Raw genomic sequence first — 18,218 nt, 5'->3', positions numbered from 1 at the left:
TTATTTGTCCTATTGTGATTCTCCTAATGATCTTTATCATTTTAAAACAAACAAACGTTTAAATTTATAACAGTTAAACCTTTAAATTTATAACAGTTAAACCTTTAAATTTTAATTACTATGTACCATTATTATTTACTATACTCGATGATTATTTACCATACAACATGAATGTTCATTAGTTTTTACATTTATTTTAACACATACAATTTAAATTTAATGATAAAATATTTAATTATCATTATTTTAAAGAGAAAACACGATTGCCATACAATATGTATAATAGGTCATTGCATACTTTTTTTTAGTGACATTATACATTTCACTAAAATAAACAAAAACCAAACACGTATTTGGTTGCCCACTAGGTGTAATGCATTCAAGGCTCAAGAATCTAAACAAAAGAAAAATTAAATTGTTCTTATGAAATATCAAACTGTACAATGGAAAAGATAACGAATCACATTGTGTCTAATAATTAATCATTAATTTTAATATTTAATCATAACATAAATTAACACAATATATTATATTTTTACTACAGTAATTATCTAATATAAAAATAAAACAGTTATACTATAAAATTACATATCAATGGTTTTCAAATGTTGTTTTATCTCTTCCACTATATTCATATTAAATTTTTCATTAACTAAGTTGTTCAAACTTACATTACAGGCTGTAGTAAAATTTTCAATGATACCATTTTTTACAGATAAAACAACAGATTTTTCATTACATTTAACAGTTATATTAAACTTTGGCGTTCGTCCATATATCCATTCCCAGCTCTCCATTTCATTTTTTATTTCATTAAAACCTGTTTAAAAAATGACAAAAAAAAAATGTTTCAATATTTTATATTACTTGTAAGAAATATACATAGATGTTATATGCTTTTATATGTTAATCTCTATAAAAAAAAATAGTACCAGGGAATGTTTGTTCGTTTGGTGTTACATAATTAAATCCTTGATTTATTGTTGTTGTATTGCCTACTGTTTTCAGGTATTGTAAACCAACAGCAGTCATTAATCTATTGATACACACTTTGTTATTAATTTGTGTCAAATTCAATACATCTGATGTTACACTAACAGTGGCATTGGTTTCAATATTTTTCTAAAAAACATTATAATGTTAGGAGTTACGTAATATTTTAATAATTATTTATTGTGCAATTTACTTCATGTTTTCTTAATAAATTTGACATAAATTCTCGATTGCAATTTACTAATAATGTACAATGGTGGTATGCATTAGGTCTTCCCAACTTGGAAGCTGTGCCAGATATCTATATTTAAATTAAATTTTTCAATACATTAAAGCTGAAGAATAATTTTTCCATTATGAGGAAATCAAATTAATTTAAACCCTTAACTTTGTACATATTATCTATTACAATATCTTCTCGTTTATTAATTTCTGTTACAACATTCCATTCATTTTTTAATGTTTCAACAATAAGCTCTAAATTTTGTTTCCTGTTATAAATGTCTCTGTTCGTGAAAAAAGTCATATTGAGATTTTCATTATCATGAAATACTGTTCCACCACCACTATTTCTTCTTGCTATCCGTAGGTCAATAGTTGGATCAAAATTTACTTCCAACCAAGGATTTTGATGGCGGCCAATTACAACACAGTTACTGTTTACCCACAATAGCAACATAGATTTATTGGTGAAGTCTGAATGTCGGTAGTACCAGTGTTCCAAGGCAAGGTTTTCAAATACATCTGTCGATCTTGATATCAAAACAGTCTTTTCAATAACTGATGAATAAAATCTTCGAATAATAAAAGCCATAACTAACTTGAGCCTGAAAGTAAATTTGAGATTAAAGTTGTTGGTTATTTCATATAAAAATGCATAAATCATTTAGTTTTGATATTGGTTAATTCCGTATAATTTAAATAATAGCCGAATAACATTTTACTTGGGCATGATTCATTAATTACAAAATTTATTTTTAGGATAACAAATTTTTGGTAGATAATAATTATTTATAGTTTTTAAATAATACAATATGTATTTTGCAGTGTGCCAGTGTCTCATGGGTTATCTATTTTGTACTGTATCGACTAAAAAATAAGTAGAATTTGAGATAATTCTTAATTTTCCACATACTATTGCAAGATTACACGTGATTTAACAGCATTTTGATTTCAATTAAGAGATTATTTAATTAGTAATACTAGTTTTTTTTGTTATTGATAGGTAGGTAATATTAAAAATGTGGAGAATTTCAATTTTGATATAAAATTAGGCGTCAAACCACATTTTAAAATGTATTTAATCAAATATAGCCTATAGCATAACTATCTACCTATAGTGAATTTATAATTTTTTTCTATTCAATTATAATGTACATACATTATTAACTATGCATTTATAATGCACACCCACCTACGAATACGCCATACAATATACATTTAAATTAAATAATTAATAAATAGCTCCATATAGGTATGGTATTATAATATTTGTTAGGTAGGTAGGAACACTTTACTATTTCATAATTTCATAATTTATTATGTATTTAAACTACTATTTAATGAAAAATTAATAAAAGATAGGTAATTAAAGTTATAGATAACAATAGCAAATTTTAAGGGTAGTACAGCGACAAAAAACATGATATGAAAAAAGCAAAATAAAAACTACTATTGTATTTACTATTTATCAATTGGCTGATGATTTTCGTATTAAGCGTTTAGATATTATATAATATGATAATATTCTGATCTACAATTCCTCACAAATAAGTCAAAAACCTTGAAATATTAGAAAATAAACAAGATATAATTTCATAGGTAGTTTACTTAATTGTGGTACCTATCTATGTAGGTAATATGTATACCACCTAGCATTAAATTTGACTTGTTAAGATTGATATGGAAATGCACAAATGCACAAATGATTGATTGACTTATATTTTGGCACTGATAATAAGTAACAATAATTACCAGCTAAACTTAATCAATATTGTACCACTGTCATCTATTACAAAAATGTATTTCTAAAAAAACACTTTATTAATGTGCCTATATGAAAATACATTTTAAGTCATTTAATAAAAAAAGAATAGGTATTTGTTAGATTTATTTAATTTGAAATTTAAAAACCTTTCTAAGTAGGTACGATTATGTTTTAATCAGAGATGTTTGATTCAGTGGGGTATTTAATATTTTTTGTAGGGGGCGGATGACAAGAGTCTTAGCTTACAGATTACGATGTAATAATTATAATATAATAATAGACATGTATTTAAAGAGACATGGGGGTGGATTTGTCCCCATATCCGCCCCCGTAAATATGCACCTGGTTTGATTGGTATACAAAATAAAAATTTATTTTTACAATCAATTAATTGTACAAAACAAAGTCAATATAATTTCTTGCATTTTTACACAAAAATTTTACATCAAACTATTAAAAATTATTCAAATAAAAGTTACTTATAAAGCTATAAAATATTATACCTATAGTTTAGCAATTGTGAAAATCTGGAAGTGCTACTTTAACCTCACACACAGATATTCTGTGGATAATAAATGATTAAATGTATTTGACCTTTTTATTGAACAGTGAACATATAAAACAAGCACGACAAAATATTAACTTTGTTACAAAAATTATATGAAAATCTATTTATCCAAAATAACAAGTGGCTACAAAATTAAAAATGTTAAAAATGTTATTGCGAAATCATCATAGAGACATTTTGCAGAACAATGACAGATTATTAGGTAGGTATTTATCTATTATCTATTATAGCAAAAGATTAAATTATATTTTAATTTAGGTGTCATTTAAATTAAAAGTATTCATGTACCTATGTGGCCATACTTAAAAGTTAAAAGTGAAAATATCAATGAACGATGAAAACCATAGTACTTAGACAGTACTGGATAGGGTAAGTACCAGCCCACATAGCCCTACATCTTATAAGTTTATAATATATTTTATTAGTCTAAATTCCATTAAAATGGATTAGAACAAACAAGTTTAAAAGGACGCTACACAGACATTCGTTGTCTCCATCTTACAAGTGTGTAACATAACAAATTGTACGCTTAGCAGATCACGTTTAGCTCCGTTAGTTTAAAAAATAAAGTGAATTGACCTCTTATAAAATTTAAAGGTAAAATTATTATCTAGGATAGATCATGGGCTTTTTACTACATTTTAATAATTGAGTATTTTAAAATTATAAATTGTTTGTACATCTTAGGACCAGTTGCACCGTCTACGGTTAAACTTTGATTAGGCTTAATCAGCTGATAACAGATATTTAATCGGCCAAATTCGGCCGATTAAACTCCGGTTAACTTAAATCAGAGACAGTGCAACTGGCCCTTAAAATACTCATAACTAAAAATTAAAATATAATAAAAATCCTATGAGACGCCCTAGATAATAATCTCACCTTTAAATTACATAAAGGTATTGCTATAAGAGGTAAATTCACTATAATTTTTAAATGGAGCTAAACCCAATCTGCTGAGCGTAAAATGTACTATGGTACGCACTTGTAAGACGGAGACAACAAATGTCCGCATAATAATTTATCTACCAAAATTTGTCAGGCTGAGTATAGCTCACTGAGTTTAACTTGGTAACTCGTTGGTCCCTTTTGGGACTGTTCTTAGGTTAGTCCTAGTTAGATCAGTACGATATAAAATGTATTATAATTAAATGTGCCTACATTATAAATAAAATAATGAATTATCTACAGATCTATGACAATGTTTTTAAGAAAACATAAAAAGACATTAGACAAGCACAAATGTAGATAATAAACATACCTGGCACTAGTCTAGTCTGGCGTGTATTTATATCGAAAGATAAGTATCGAAGTTTTTACTACAGAAACTGAAAATTTCAAAAAATTTTAATCTGTGCTTATACGCTGAATTTTCAAGGTGGAATCAATTGTCTGATAAGTGATAATAATCATATTCACCTAAAAAATATGCATATTACAATATTTCTATCATAGAGTAATTATTACTAATTATATTTCGATCTGTTTATACTCTATAGACAAGAAATTACATATTATTATCATTATAGTATTTTTTAAAGCAGACATATTTTGTTGTTGTCAATAATCAATATAGACAAAATGAAAATATTTGATTTTTCCACCACAACCATAGATTTCCTCTGTATTATCTGTGACCATACCCCACACCGGTGCACAGAGCGATGATAACTGATAAATGATAATAGAACGCATGACAAATTAAAATATTAATATTACATAATGTAATTTACATTGATACAGTTTACAATTTACAATTTGCAACGCGACGACGGATGAATTAATTGGTTATTTATTTATTATAAATAATTTATACTATTAATTCGTATATTATATTATAATAATAATAATGTTCGGTTTGATGGTTGAACGTCAATAATAAATTGTTTGCATTCTGTTTAATTATCGGCTCTACGGTAAGTGAAACGATTTATCAAATTTATGACATGAATTTTTTTGACGTTTGCCTAAACTATTTTTATTTGTTGAATAGACATGTTGACTGTTCGAATTCCCAAACGTAATGTACCCAATGTATTTGGTCGATCGCTCTCTTCTGCATACGTTTGTCGTCAAGAGAGCCGCGCACAGTATCCACCCATTGTAGATATTAAACCCGAGCCGACATTGTTACGTCAAGAACTGAGTGACCATGAAAAAATTCGTAACCTCAGTACAGTTGAAGAAAAATCTATCGGCATAAACATGCCCAGGTTTGATTGATTGATTGAAAATTACAACATTTATATTGCTTAACATATACCGCATTGATTATTTAGATATTATGGTTGGCAGTCATTAGTGGTAAAAGATAAAGTAATTCCTTATGACTTTTTGCCGTTTGCTCAGACGGTAACAAAGACAAAAATATATGAAGTAGACACTCTTCCTAATCGACTTTCAAATGATGATTGTCAACAATTTATCGACCGTATAAAACCCCAGCTAGAGGATAGTTTGGTATTTGAATACAATAGAAATAGGTTAGTAATAATAAATGCTGTAAATAATATTATTTAGATTTGATTATTAAAAAATTATTAAATCACTTTTTAGAAGCAGAGGTAAAGCAATAAAATCTGACAAAAATATTGATGAATCCGGATCAACAAATGAATTTGCTAAAAGTATAGCAGAACAAGTAAATCGTATATTCTTAGCCAATCTGTCAGCTGATTATCCACATTTATTTGAAGCTCAGGTATCTGTTTGTTTTTATCAATTTAATTTATAATATATCAAATCATCATTGTATAACGATTAATTGTTAATTTTAAATAGATCGATTATGAACCTCGGGTTGAAGGATTCTGGAATGTACATGGATTTGCAGCCACTAAAGAAGATGAAGAAATTAGAAAGAAAAAAAATGTACCTAAAGAGAATTTAAAAAATCCCATTGATAGATGGATACATTATTTTGGTCGCCCTACAATACAAGTGCGACATCATTTACCATTACCTTCAGTTCCCCTAGATAAATGGACGTTAACTACTGCTCAGTCTGCCACTTCTGATATTCCAAAGACGGCATTCAAAGAATTTAGTATTCCTAATTATGATTATGATCCTTCAATTTATCATAAATTACCTTATGAAAGGAGACATGGCATCAGTATACCAGGTTTGTTACTAATTATATAATAAAAAAGATATACGTCTAAAGATTGATAAAATACTCATATTAAAAATGACTACAGGTTTTTGGCCAAATGATCAACAAAAATTTGGTTTGTTGTCCATACACACCAATGAGTACTTAGAAGATAGACCACCAAATTTTGGTGAATCAGAACACCAAGAAGCTGTCCATGCCCAAGCAATACTAGCATCATTTGCTTGGTTGATTGGTCAAGCCTCTTATCAAGGTAAAAAATATTTGTTTTAATTTTGATACTATAAAACTTGATTCATCCTCTCATTTGGAATTTAAAACATTTGGGATTGTGTTAATATCTCAAATCATTATATATTACAAAATTAGAATCAATTCATAAAATTTTTTTTTATTTTATCAACAATATTTTAGTTGTTTGTACATAATTTAAAATGTTTTGCAGGTTTTACTATTTGCAATGAACTCACATATCCTCTTGTTAATCAATCAATTATTACAAATGGTAAGACTTGGTCATTTTACATGTATCAATTAAATACTATGCGCTTCTTTAAAAGTCAAGATGATATCAACCGTCCAATTGCTCCCAGTAACATTTGTTGGGGAACAAAACAAACAGAACTGTTTCACAACATCACAGATGACCGCATTGTTGGTACGTGATAAATGATTAAATGCCATAATACAACTATTACATGTTGTAAATGTGTCGTGTTGCAGGTTGGAATGATGACGTGTTAAAAGATCTTTTAAGCTGTTATGTGAATATCCCTAAATCACGAGATCACGAAATGTGTCCATATCTTGGTAAAGAACAATTAGTGGCAAACATAGATGATATTAAAAAAAGGTAAATTAAAATATGAATTAATTATTAATTCATTTCCTTAGCATAATATATTAAATAATATAAGAATAAGAATAACGTGGTGTGTTTATAATAAATTTACAAATTACAATGAATATATATTTTTATAGGGTATGGTTACATGATAGATACAAAGTTTTAACATCTCACAGACCTAGACATCGTCTTTTACCTGAAGTTTATGATTGGGAGCGTATTTATAAGATTGAACATGAAACCAGACATTTTGAGGCCAGGAGACGTTTCTTTGAACTTGAACAGGACCCACTGAATGAGAGAAGACTTGATGACCATTATGGGCCTTACATACAACGCAAGGATAGAGATAAGGGCAGAAGAATTAGAAAAAAACGATTCGATGATATGTATTATCCTAATGTATAGTGCGCTATTATTTTTATTGCTTTAAATTACTTTTTAAGGTATTTGTTAGAAGAAATATTAAATATATGAAATAAAAGTATAGCATATTTGAGCTATTATTCAACATTTTTGTACCTATAAGAATTTAAAAAAGATGGGTAAGTGGATTTCGCTCTGCTGTACAGTAGGTTACAAGTGGGTCACTGTATAATGGATGGTATTAAATTTGAATTCAATGATATAATATCATTGTATAAGAAAAACGATTCTGAGCGGAGACGGTATGTCAGTCTAGATATAAGACATAATATTATATTATAGTCTATAGTATTTAAAAACAATTGACCTATAATAAATTCCAAATTAATCATATCATAATATCTATTAGGTACTTATAACGCGTTATACATCAACAACAAACTGTGATACTATCATAGATATATAATAGTATACTTTAGAAGTTTCAAGTATACCCAAGAATAATATTATACAATCACAACAAAATAACTAAAATAGTTATTCTAGGTTTTTAATATGAAATTTCGTCCAAATTTGTACTTAAAATTACTATAAAAATAAACTGTGTAAATGTATTTTTTAGATTTTTTGGTAACAGAATTAATTACTTACGTGGAATCTTGTTTTAAATTTTCAATTCTTAGATACAAAAATAAATTGAACATTTTATAAATTTTTAACTACAAAATAATTTTTCAAATTAAAATTTGACAAATTTTGTCAAAATTCGATCTTTAAATACTTATAAAAAAAAAATTGTGCCTATGTATTTTTAATATTTTTCAACTGATATTGTAACAATATATCAGGAGCTTTGTATTAGATGTTTACACTTTTTGACCCAACAGATAAAACTTTATTGATATTTATAGAAAAAAAAAACTTAAAAAACGCGCGTATATAATATAGTTATTATCAAATAATATACGTTTTTAATCAAAAAAAGGTGGGTAAGTAGATGTCGCTCTGCTGTACAGTAGGTTAGAAGTGGGTCACTGTATAATGGACAGTATTAAATTTGAATTCAATGATATAATATCACTGTATAAGAAAAACGATTCTGAGCGGAGACGGTATATCAGTCTATGTATTAGACATATATATACTTATCTATGGTATTAAAAAAAAATTGACCTATAATAGGTACCTATAATAAATTCCAAATTAATCATATAATATAAATTTAAATTTTGACCTCCTCAATGCACCAACGATATTCACTTTCTGATCGAACAAGATACTGAAGTTGAAAATCGAAGCATTATTTCGACTACTTATCGTGTACAGACACAAAAAAAAAAAAATAAAAAAAAAAACACACATCATTGTAAAATCAATACATTCATCGTTCCACTCAGAATCTAAAATGGAATGGAAAAAGGTTTTTATAAAAGACAAAACAATTTACTATAATCCGTACACACTATATTATCACTTCATTAATTAATTTTTGTCACTGATCAATAATTAATGTAATTATTTTTTAAATTGATCAGCAAACCTACAAATTATGTTAGTTAATTAAAAAAACAGTTATTTTATTGATAGTCAATTTAATATGTTGAAAATCTTAAGGAATACAATTTTTCAGTTCACAAAAAATCTTAATATATAATAGTCAACTAGTTTATTTTAAATATGTACTGAATAACAATAAACCAATTTTATCTTAAATTACTCAATATCATCATTGTCCTCATCATCACTTGTACATGATAAAATATCAACAACAAATTCTATCGCTTGCTTATCCTGGAATCAAATAATTATTGTATAAAAACCATTTTAAACATTCAATAACTATTAACTATATAATATATTAAACTGACATTGCACGTAGTTTGACTTTTTTTTCTGACAATCACTTTGTTGGGATTGATCAACTTAACTTTCTTTTGTTCTTGTATGTCTAGACATTCATATCTTGACGTTTGAAGTTTATAATACCCGTCGTCGTCTTCAATGTACCTGCATACAAATAATAAATACAAATTTAATTAAGCTATAAAAAAAATGTATTCACACAAAAAGTAAATTCAAAACCTGAAACGTTTCAATCCAGCTGGCTTATGGAAGTTATGATCAGTTTTTAAATGTTTTGTGAGAAATGAACCTCTTAGGAACAAATCACCACACATATGACAATAATATTTATACAGTTCTTCTGCATTGTAATGTTCTACTCCTATATGCTTTCGCATTGTGTACTCGCTTCGACATGAAAAATCACAGCCGTCCTTTGAACATTTGAATAGCGGGCCTGGCGCATGTTTTCGTAAGTGTGTAGTAAGATCTACTTTGCGCACAAACCTAAAAATTAAAAACTTAGCACATTGTAAAAAAATTATGTCATGTTATACTTACTTAGATTTACATAAATGACATCCAAAGGGTTTTATATCTAAATGACGGTAACGTATATGAGTGGATAGTTGTATTGCTCTAGAAAACGATGCATCACACTGATGACATTTAAAATAATTTATATGAAGGCGAACATGCTGTTTTAGAAGTCGTTCACATGAAAATGTTTTTTTACAAAATTTACACTGATTGCTTTTGTCTGAAAAATAATAATTTCTAAAATTATAATAATGTTAATAACATTTGTTTTTATGTTTACCTTTATTTGATTGTCTACAGTGATCTTTCAGTTTAGTGTAAGTGGAAAACATAATACCACAGTTAGGACAAGCACATGATTTTTCTTGAGTGTGGCTTTTTATATGGTCAACTAATCGGTAACGTGCGGTAAATTGTAAAGTACAATCTGAAAAAAATATTTGTAAAAGATGAAAATGATTAAAAGTCATAATAGATGATGCTGATGAAAACAATTTTAAGATACATTTATTATTATTTACAAACCTGTCCATGGGCAGATGAAGTTAGAATTGTTGAATTTTGAAAAATCTAAATGCTGAGCCACATGATATGCATAGTATTGCATACATTCAAATCGATCATCACAATTTTTCCAATTACATTCAAATTCACTTGGTAAATCTGGTAAGATGTTAGCACCATCACCATTCAATTTACATCCCTTAACATAAAATAAAATATATATTATGTAGTAATTAAAAAATTTAAATTGTTAATGTGCAGGTTTTTGTTGTAGGAATGTACATACAGGTATTTCACAAAGATTTAAAACAGCCAAGCCAACACATTTAAGTCGTGTGTGATATGCATGGAAATTTACATGAGTTGTAGATTTCACCTCGCAGTTTGATTGGAACGTACAATTATTCCATGAACATGTAAACCATTCTAAAGATAATACTTCATTTTAAAATTGTAAAATAAAAAAAATAAAAAATGTTAAATCAACATACTTTCTTTATTGCCCTGCCATTCTTCAGTCCATAAATAATCAACATGCTCAGCAACATGTTGAAGATAATCTTTTATATCAGTTGATTCATAATTGCATTCAACCCAACTACAACAGTAACTCATTTTTACTCGATCTAAATCTAATTTCTTTTTTCTAGGTTGTTGCTTCTTACATTCTTTTAAGTTATTTAAATCGAAGCTAGACTTATATGACTCTGTGTCATCTGAATTATTGGTAACAACACCTATTTTAAGAAAATAATGTTAATTTCCTTAAATGAAAAATTAAAAGAAACTGAATTAGGTGCAATTTTTTTAATACCTATCCAAAATTATAAAAATATTTTAGATATTATAATCAATTCAGTATCATTATTTATAATCTTATAACTCTATAATAACTTAATTGTTGTATTGTTAAATACATTAATTGTTTTTTGTTTAGGTATAATAAATAATAATAGCAAGTGGCAAATATTAAAGACAATAATTACATTTTTTAGCGACATATTTTTTTTCTTCAGGAACATTGCCTTCACGGTGAGCTAGGACCCATTGCTCACACCAGTACTGTTTGTCTTCCATCATGGACATTGAACCGCAGTCAGTCTTCTGATCAACCGATAAATATGTCTGTGCCGCAAACATTGAATCTAAACACACATGTATATATGAGTTATTTTATCAATAGAAAATTTAATTTACCTAATAGTTTCTAAAATCCTTTTGTTGGGGTACATGATGTTGCAGTGTTGTGTTAATAGGCTAAAAACTGGAATTTAATAGTTATCTGAATTTAGAATTTTCGGTGTGATATTCAGCTAACTGTTTTAGTACATGTACTTAATTACTTACTTTTCATGATGAAAAAATAAAATTTAACTTAGAGTAAAATTAAAAGAAAGGTATTCATTATTATGCATTAAAATGAATGTAGAAATGTACGAATAATTTATCTAATTTTAAACAATATAATATGATATTACATAGTATTATATATAAAAGACCTACATTTAATTTTAACTTCCTTAGATGCTAGTATGAACACTTAAATCATTGTTGGTAAATACTCAAATAATTGTGTTTAGTTGTTTTTATTTTTTATATTTCTCTATACACAAATATTGCAGACTGTGGCTGCAAGAATTGATGTTAATATACAGTTTAGAGCGAGGTTTAGAGTCATTAGAATAATTAATTAATTTACAGGCTTTCAGGAGCTACTACCTATATACCTATTCTAATCCCCGTAAGTTTACCCACTTGTTTTTTGTGCACCCAGAGTACGGTGAAAACGATGTGACAATTCAGTTCACTGGAGTTCTATAGTTTCACACAGCGAAACACCACAGTGTAAACGTTCTTTTTCTTCTCGAAGTTCCTATCCGTTTCGGATGTTGGTGTATACATAAGGACCTTGTATTGTCACAAAGTTTTCAGTTTTTCACCATACTCTATCTATGAAAAAAAAGTGTAAAATTAAGGAGAATATAGTATAGGTATTTGCTACTTTGGAAGAATCATTCATTTAAATTTTTAATATTTTTGTACTCTACGTCTTTAAGTGACGTAGGTATGGGTATTTTATTATTGACGACCATTTTAAAATCTACTTTTCGCCACAAAATTGCCTTTATATAAAATTAACTGACAAAAAATTAATTTATTCTGAAGACAATATGATTTAATGAGTATTATTATATTAACTCTTAATGTCGTCAATGTCGACTTACCATCGTTGGACTTGCACTCGTCGGTCCGTCGTGTCTTCCTCCTCAGATTATATGTGACATTGTTGCTCTCCGCGTTCATATTGCACTATTATAAATCGCAATAATCACAAGTGAATTTAATAATGTAACAATAAGGAATACGAATACCTATGATAGACGATGGTAAACGAGAAAACAATTCAACAATACAATAAGGTACCTCATCTCCACGAGTCCCAAACAAAACACCGTTTATAAAAGGCGGGCGTGAGTCGTAGAGTCGGAAGACGTATGTCAACAATGGATTAAAATTTGCTATTCCTATGGGGTATGTTTTATCATGTTTTATGGTTGTGTTGTGATTGATAACGACCGACTACGAGTTATCACTTATCAGGAAAATTAAATAGTCAACAACTTATTTACTGTTACAGTGCGATTTCAGATATACGATATACCTGTAGAAGCCACAATCTATCAACAGACAACAGTACAACGATTTCTTGAACAATGGGTAAACACGACAGGTTTAAAATTCTCAAATTCAAAGTCCCAATGCATCATATTCTCTAAAAAAAGGCCCAAAACATATAAAAATTCAAATGGATAGAAAGGACATACCTACCTAACAATAACTTAGTCAAAATTCTCGGCTTGCATTTTGACACAAAAATGAACTGGATCCAGCATTTAAAATACTTAAAAACAGATATTAATCAAAAATTGAATTTAATAAAAATGTTAAGTCACACCCAATGGGGTGGAAAAGAACAATCATTAATTCGTAATCGTATACATAGACAACTCATCAGAGCAAAAATAGACTACGGAGCAATCCTATATCAAGCAACCAATCACTCACAAAAAAAAATAATAGACAGCGTATTAAACTCAAGCCTAAGATTATGCATCGGTGCTTTCAAATCTAGCCCTAAAGAAAGCATAAAAAACATAGCCCAAGAAGCACCTCCTGAAGTAAGAAGAGCTGAGAAACCACTACTCTACGCAGCCAGTATCACTAGAAATGCAGATAACCCTGCCAACGAACACATACCTAGTTGAAATCATGAAATATGCCAGAGAAGATAAAATTCAACTGGGATCTATAGTAAAAGTAAAACCTTACAGTTTTCCACCATGGTCTTCCAAATTGATGATACATTTGGATTTTGGAACTAGCTCAAAACAAAAAAGAAACGACGAACATCATTAGGTACCTACCTATTAACATTGAGTATAGATAGTATACTCAATGCTATTAATTGTAGTTGTAATCAAGGTCCGAGCATTAACGAGTTAAAAAACTTAGAAGTTAAAATTAATTTAAAACGTTAAGTTAATTTTAATTAAGTTAATTAACTCGTTACTTTATATATATATATACATCGAATAGATAAGTATGATGTATGCAGATAATTATATTTTTAATAGTATTTACATTTTCAAAATTATATTTGTCTGGTGACTGGTAGGTATTATGGTATTTATGATGTTATATAATATATAAAAATAATATATCACATCCTACCTATATATAGGTATTGTAAATATTGTTTTTGTTATTTCTAATAAAATACTTAAGGCGTATATAAAACAAGCTCATAAATATATATCATACTTTATGCAAAGTGTGGGGGTCAGTGGATTTTTCAATAAAGTACTATTCAAATTTAAAAGTTATTACCTAGTTTATTAGGCACTTGTTTAAATTATAAAAGTTCAAAGTTTTTCGGTACCTAGGTAAATGATTCTAGTAGTCCGATATATAAACTCTTATCATTATTATGTAGGTATAGGGGACGAGAGATTGGTACATCCGTATTCTAGCACTGCCCTTATAGTAAGTGTTAATAATGGTACTTAATTATCCACGATATTTTTTTGTCATAACTGCTATCAATTTTAGTAATATATGAAGAATCCTTGATACCAGTTAACAATAATACTGTGTAGCTAGGTATAGTAGGTAGATACCGTTTAAAAATTAATTAAGTACATCTCAAGTTCATTCTTACCTTTGGTGGAGCTATAACGTCGTATTTTGAATGATAAATATACGTAGCAGCTGTTATTTGAGATAAATCATAACTTGGTGGAGTAATGGATTGGTAATGTTTGATATTACCTATTTTTCCATAATCATATTTTCGGAAATAATCTGAAAAAAATTGTTCAAAAAATAAATACTTATGACATTACTGTCTGCGATGATTATTACGATTTATATTCGTATAGTTAATTGCATATTTGCATAGGTCGTATTAAATATTTTTTAGGTCAAGTAAATTAATATATATATTTTTTTAAGTTAATAAGAAAGTTATGTAACTTACCAGCTAGTATAAGTTGGTAATAATGTGTCATTACTTTAACGGACGTTGGCTGAGGATATGTTTTCAGGATATCAATGGTTGACTAAAATATAAAATCATCCGCAATTAAAGCTATATAAAATAATTCATTGGCTCTCAGGTTTATGAAATATTAAAATACATTAATATGATTGTGATGAACACCAAAGGCGCACAGAATGTTTTACCTATGTCCTATAAAATATATAGATATCTACGAGTCTACGACTAAGGTAAAGTACCTAAAATTGTATATTCCATGATGCTTATTAATTATATAGAATCTGTGATTGAAATTTGAATTAACTATAAAGAAATTCAGTAATTGTGCAAGAAACGTTTTTTTTTTTTTTTTTATTGGTCTTGAAATTTATACAATTTCTGCTTCGACTACTAGGTCTTTAGCCATATCACTATAAACACAAACATAAACATAGATTATTTATATTTATAATGAGGAACAGAGCAAAGAAAGAAAGAAAAAAAAAACAGTACAAGAGAAGCAGTTAGAATTTTGGCTACAGTAGCTTGAGTAGGTAACTTGGTTGTTTTGAAGAATTCAATGGTGTTGATTTCATTGTCCGAGAAACGTTTTTATAACGTTCTCTGCGCATCTAAATACAAAATATACTAATGTCTTTCTACTTTCTAGCATTCCGGTTACATAAATAGGTAGTACTCGGCACGTGTCATCAAAGATTAAATTAAGAATCTATAGTATCATATAATTTATAAGTAATATAATTGAGAATAATGTTATTATTATATACTGTTAATAAGGTAGGCACTAATTTAATTGACCAACATAAGTTAAATGGTTTTTTTTTATGTGGAAGTGGAGTGGTGTGGATAAGAATTTTAAAATAAATAATATAATTTTGTCATTGGTGTTTACGAGATACAATATTATTATCATCAGTAACTTTTGATGGTTCCTGTTTATAAATTAAAACTTTATACATTGATGAAGCAACCTGTCTAATTGTATGAAATTAAAACATACAATATAGGTTTTCAATAGATATGATATTATAATGATGTAAAGTTATAAATGAAGTGCAATTAATTAAAGTTGTACCTAATACATTTTGTGAAGATTTAAATTGGTCTACAAAAATAAAAATGTATTATTTTTGACAAGTAAATTTAAAATTACTATACAATAATCAAATAATGTGTTACGTACGTAATCTATCGACAAATAATTTCCTTGTAATATATCCATTGCAAAAATACAAATTAATTTCATGTATTTTTTATTTTTACATTGATTTCCAAACCATTGATTGTCTGGATGCTTCATCTTAGGTATATATTCTCTTCCTTTCAAAGTTCTCTTAAAAATATCAAAATATGTATTTAATATAATGAATAATTTAAATGCACTATACTTTAAATAGTTATTATTAAGTTAATAAATAGTACCTATAGAGGAGCTGGATGAGCCAATATAATGGTTATGTATATAATATTATAATATGTATATAAGTAAATAATATATATATGCATTTTACATTAGTTTTGTAGAATGTGTCATCACCTTTAATAGCAATGACAAATATTCACATTTTACTTTAACCATAGGAACAATCAAATTATAGGTATATTAATTTAAAAAATAAATAAATATTATTTGACCTTGAAAACCTTAAATATATAATAGAAGTTACCTATGTATATAAATTCATATTATTAATGATTTAGGTTCTTACGTGGAATAAAAATGGGAATATCTTTAAAATGATTAGTCTTCGGTCATAGTACTTCATTCTGGCCGTTGGCACTATCAACACTAATTTATCAATTTTTTTGTTGTATTCTGGTCTTTCAGCTAATGCGATCAGGCATATAGTAGCTCCGAAAGAATAACCACCCATGTGTAGTGTAGAATATCCAGTTTTGTTTAAGATAAAATCGATGGCAGCTGTCGTATCATATATTCCCAATTCGTCAAAGCTTGAATATTTTCAATCATAAATTTTAATTTAATCATTATTTTATGCGTAATCAAGTTATAACAATATTGCGGGTAAATTTCAATTGTAATATTTGTAATTACGTACGGCCGTTTAATGTAGGTATATAGGAACACATGTCCAATAGTACAATTTAATAAACTGTAATGAAAGCTAACAGGATAGATCATCGAATGATACTTAAGAATAGTTTGTTTTATGACAAATGAAATCATATATAATTATACCTACCCAGGGTTGGGCAGTATCTTCGTTACAAGTATCTAAGATACGTATCTTAGATACAATTGTATCTTGTATCTTGTATCTTGATATAATTATATGAAGTATCGAGTATTTTATGTATCGCGATACATTTTTAGACCATGTATCGAGTATTTCACAAAATAATTTTGTCAAAAAATACTCGATACTTTATTGCGATACTTTGAGAAATTAATTTTATGGGATTATTTTTACTCACCCACCTAACAACCGCGACTGTTTGATTATGTTTTAGTATAATCCTATAATATGCGTAAAATAATATGCGCGCTGAATTTAATTTTATAAATCTATAATTTAATTATTGCAGTACAACTTATACGGAATTATTTTTCAACCTATTAGCCATATTAAGTTATATCTGTGTACCGTGACGCACCACACATACACGTTGAATGGGACTTTACGTCTTTACTGTACGTCCGTATACCTATAGGTATACCTATATTAGATTATCTCGTATCTAGTATCTCGATACTGCTTTTTTAGTATCTTTCCCTTGGAAATTATTTTTCAGTACCGATAAATCATAAAATATAGTTATATATGTGATATATATTTATCATTGTTTCTTAATTAATAAAAAATTAATGACGTTATGTACAATGTACTATTTAAATTAAATCCAGACTGACTTATACTATTATTTATTATATATTAG

At 27.7% G+C, this 18,218-nt stretch overlaps 4 protein-coding genes across 7 annotated transcripts; 1 reads left to right on the top strand and 3 right to left on the bottom strand.

Moving 5' to 3' along the window:
- Positions 1–102: 102 nt before the first annotated feature.
- Positions 103–4,986, bottom strand: LOC100168243 (lipoyltransferase 1, mitochondrial). 2 transcript variants are annotated; one of them, XM_016802494.2, is made up of 6 exons: positions 4,968–4,986; positions 4,810–4,876; positions 1,382–1,820; positions 1,187–1,294; positions 933–1,122; positions 103–820 (listed from the first exon to the last, which is right to left on the bottom strand). In XM_016802494.2, the coding sequence occupies exons 3-6, from the start codon at positions 1,805–1,807 to the stop codon at positions 585–587; spliced, it is 960 nt and encodes a 319-aa protein (XP_016657983.1). In that variant the 5' UTR covers positions 1,808–1,820; positions 4,810–4,876; positions 4,968–4,986; the 3' UTR covers positions 103–584. The 2 variants fall into 2 exon arrangements, with proteins under 2 accessions (XP_016657983.1, XP_016657985.1); XM_016802496.2 differs by lacking the exon at positions 4,968–4,986 and having other exon boundaries at positions 107–394; positions 672–820; positions 4,810–4,961.
- Positions 4,987–5,303: 317 nt separating this feature from the next.
- Positions 5,304–8,017, top strand: LOC100166196 (28S ribosomal protein S30, mitochondrial). The gene is made up of 9 exons (XM_001950970.5): positions 5,304–5,464; positions 5,542–5,761; positions 5,828–6,031; positions 6,105–6,249; positions 6,330–6,672; positions 6,749–6,916; positions 7,109–7,321; positions 7,387–7,516; positions 7,645–8,017. The coding sequence occupies exons 2-9, from the start codon at positions 5,544–5,546 to the stop codon at positions 7,916–7,918; spliced, it is 1,695 nt and encodes a 564-aa protein (XP_001951005.1). The 5' UTR covers positions 5,304–5,464; positions 5,542–5,543; the 3' UTR covers positions 7,919–8,017.
- Positions 8,018–9,502: 1,485 nt separating this feature from the next.
- Positions 9,503–13,360, bottom strand: LOC100164158 (histone H4 transcription factor). Of its 3 annotated transcripts, none has more exons than XM_016802502.2 (11): positions 13,135–13,360; positions 12,988–13,072; positions 11,749–11,907; positions 11,254–11,499; positions 11,049–11,188; positions 10,784–10,961; positions 10,539–10,685; positions 10,280–10,478; positions 9,959–10,225; positions 9,745–9,883; positions 9,503–9,667 (listed from the first exon to the last, which is right to left on the bottom strand). In XM_016802502.2, exons 2-11 carry the CDS (start codon positions 13,064–13,066, stop codon positions 9,590–9,592), a joined length of 1,632 nt encoding a protein of 543 aa, XP_016657991.1. In that variant the 5' UTR covers positions 13,067–13,072; positions 13,135–13,360; the 3' UTR covers positions 9,503–9,589. The 3 variants fall into 3 exon arrangements, with proteins under 3 accessions (XP_016657991.1, XP_008180489.1, XP_016657996.1); XM_008182267.3 differs by having other exon boundaries at positions 13,187–13,360; XM_016802507.2 differs by adding an exon at positions 12,518–12,712 and having other exon boundaries at positions 12,988–13,357.
- A 1,579-nt stretch (positions 13,361–14,939) lies between these two features.
- LOC107882994 (gastric triacylglycerol lipase-like) lies at positions 14,940–17,297 on the bottom strand. The gene is made up of 4 exons (XM_016802284.2): positions 17,030–17,297; positions 16,504–16,653; positions 15,300–15,381; positions 14,940–15,124 (listed from the first exon to the last, which is right to left on the bottom strand). Exons 1-4 carry the CDS (start codon positions 17,192–17,194, stop codon positions 14,955–14,957), a joined length of 567 nt encoding a protein of 188 aa, XP_016657773.1. The 5' UTR covers positions 17,195–17,297; the 3' UTR covers positions 14,940–14,954.
- Between the last annotated feature and the right edge of the window lie 921 nt (positions 17,298–18,218).

The sequence above is a fragment of the Acyrthosiphon pisum genome, chromosome A1 (genome assembly GCF_005508785.2).
Source record: "Acyrthosiphon pisum isolate AL4f chromosome A1, pea_aphid_22Mar2018_4r6ur, whole genome shotgun sequence".
Lineage (NCBI taxonomy): Eukaryota > Metazoa > Arthropoda > Insecta > Hemiptera > Aphididae > Acyrthosiphon > Acyrthosiphon pisum.
This window is presented reverse-complemented; position numbering and strand designations above follow the sequence as displayed.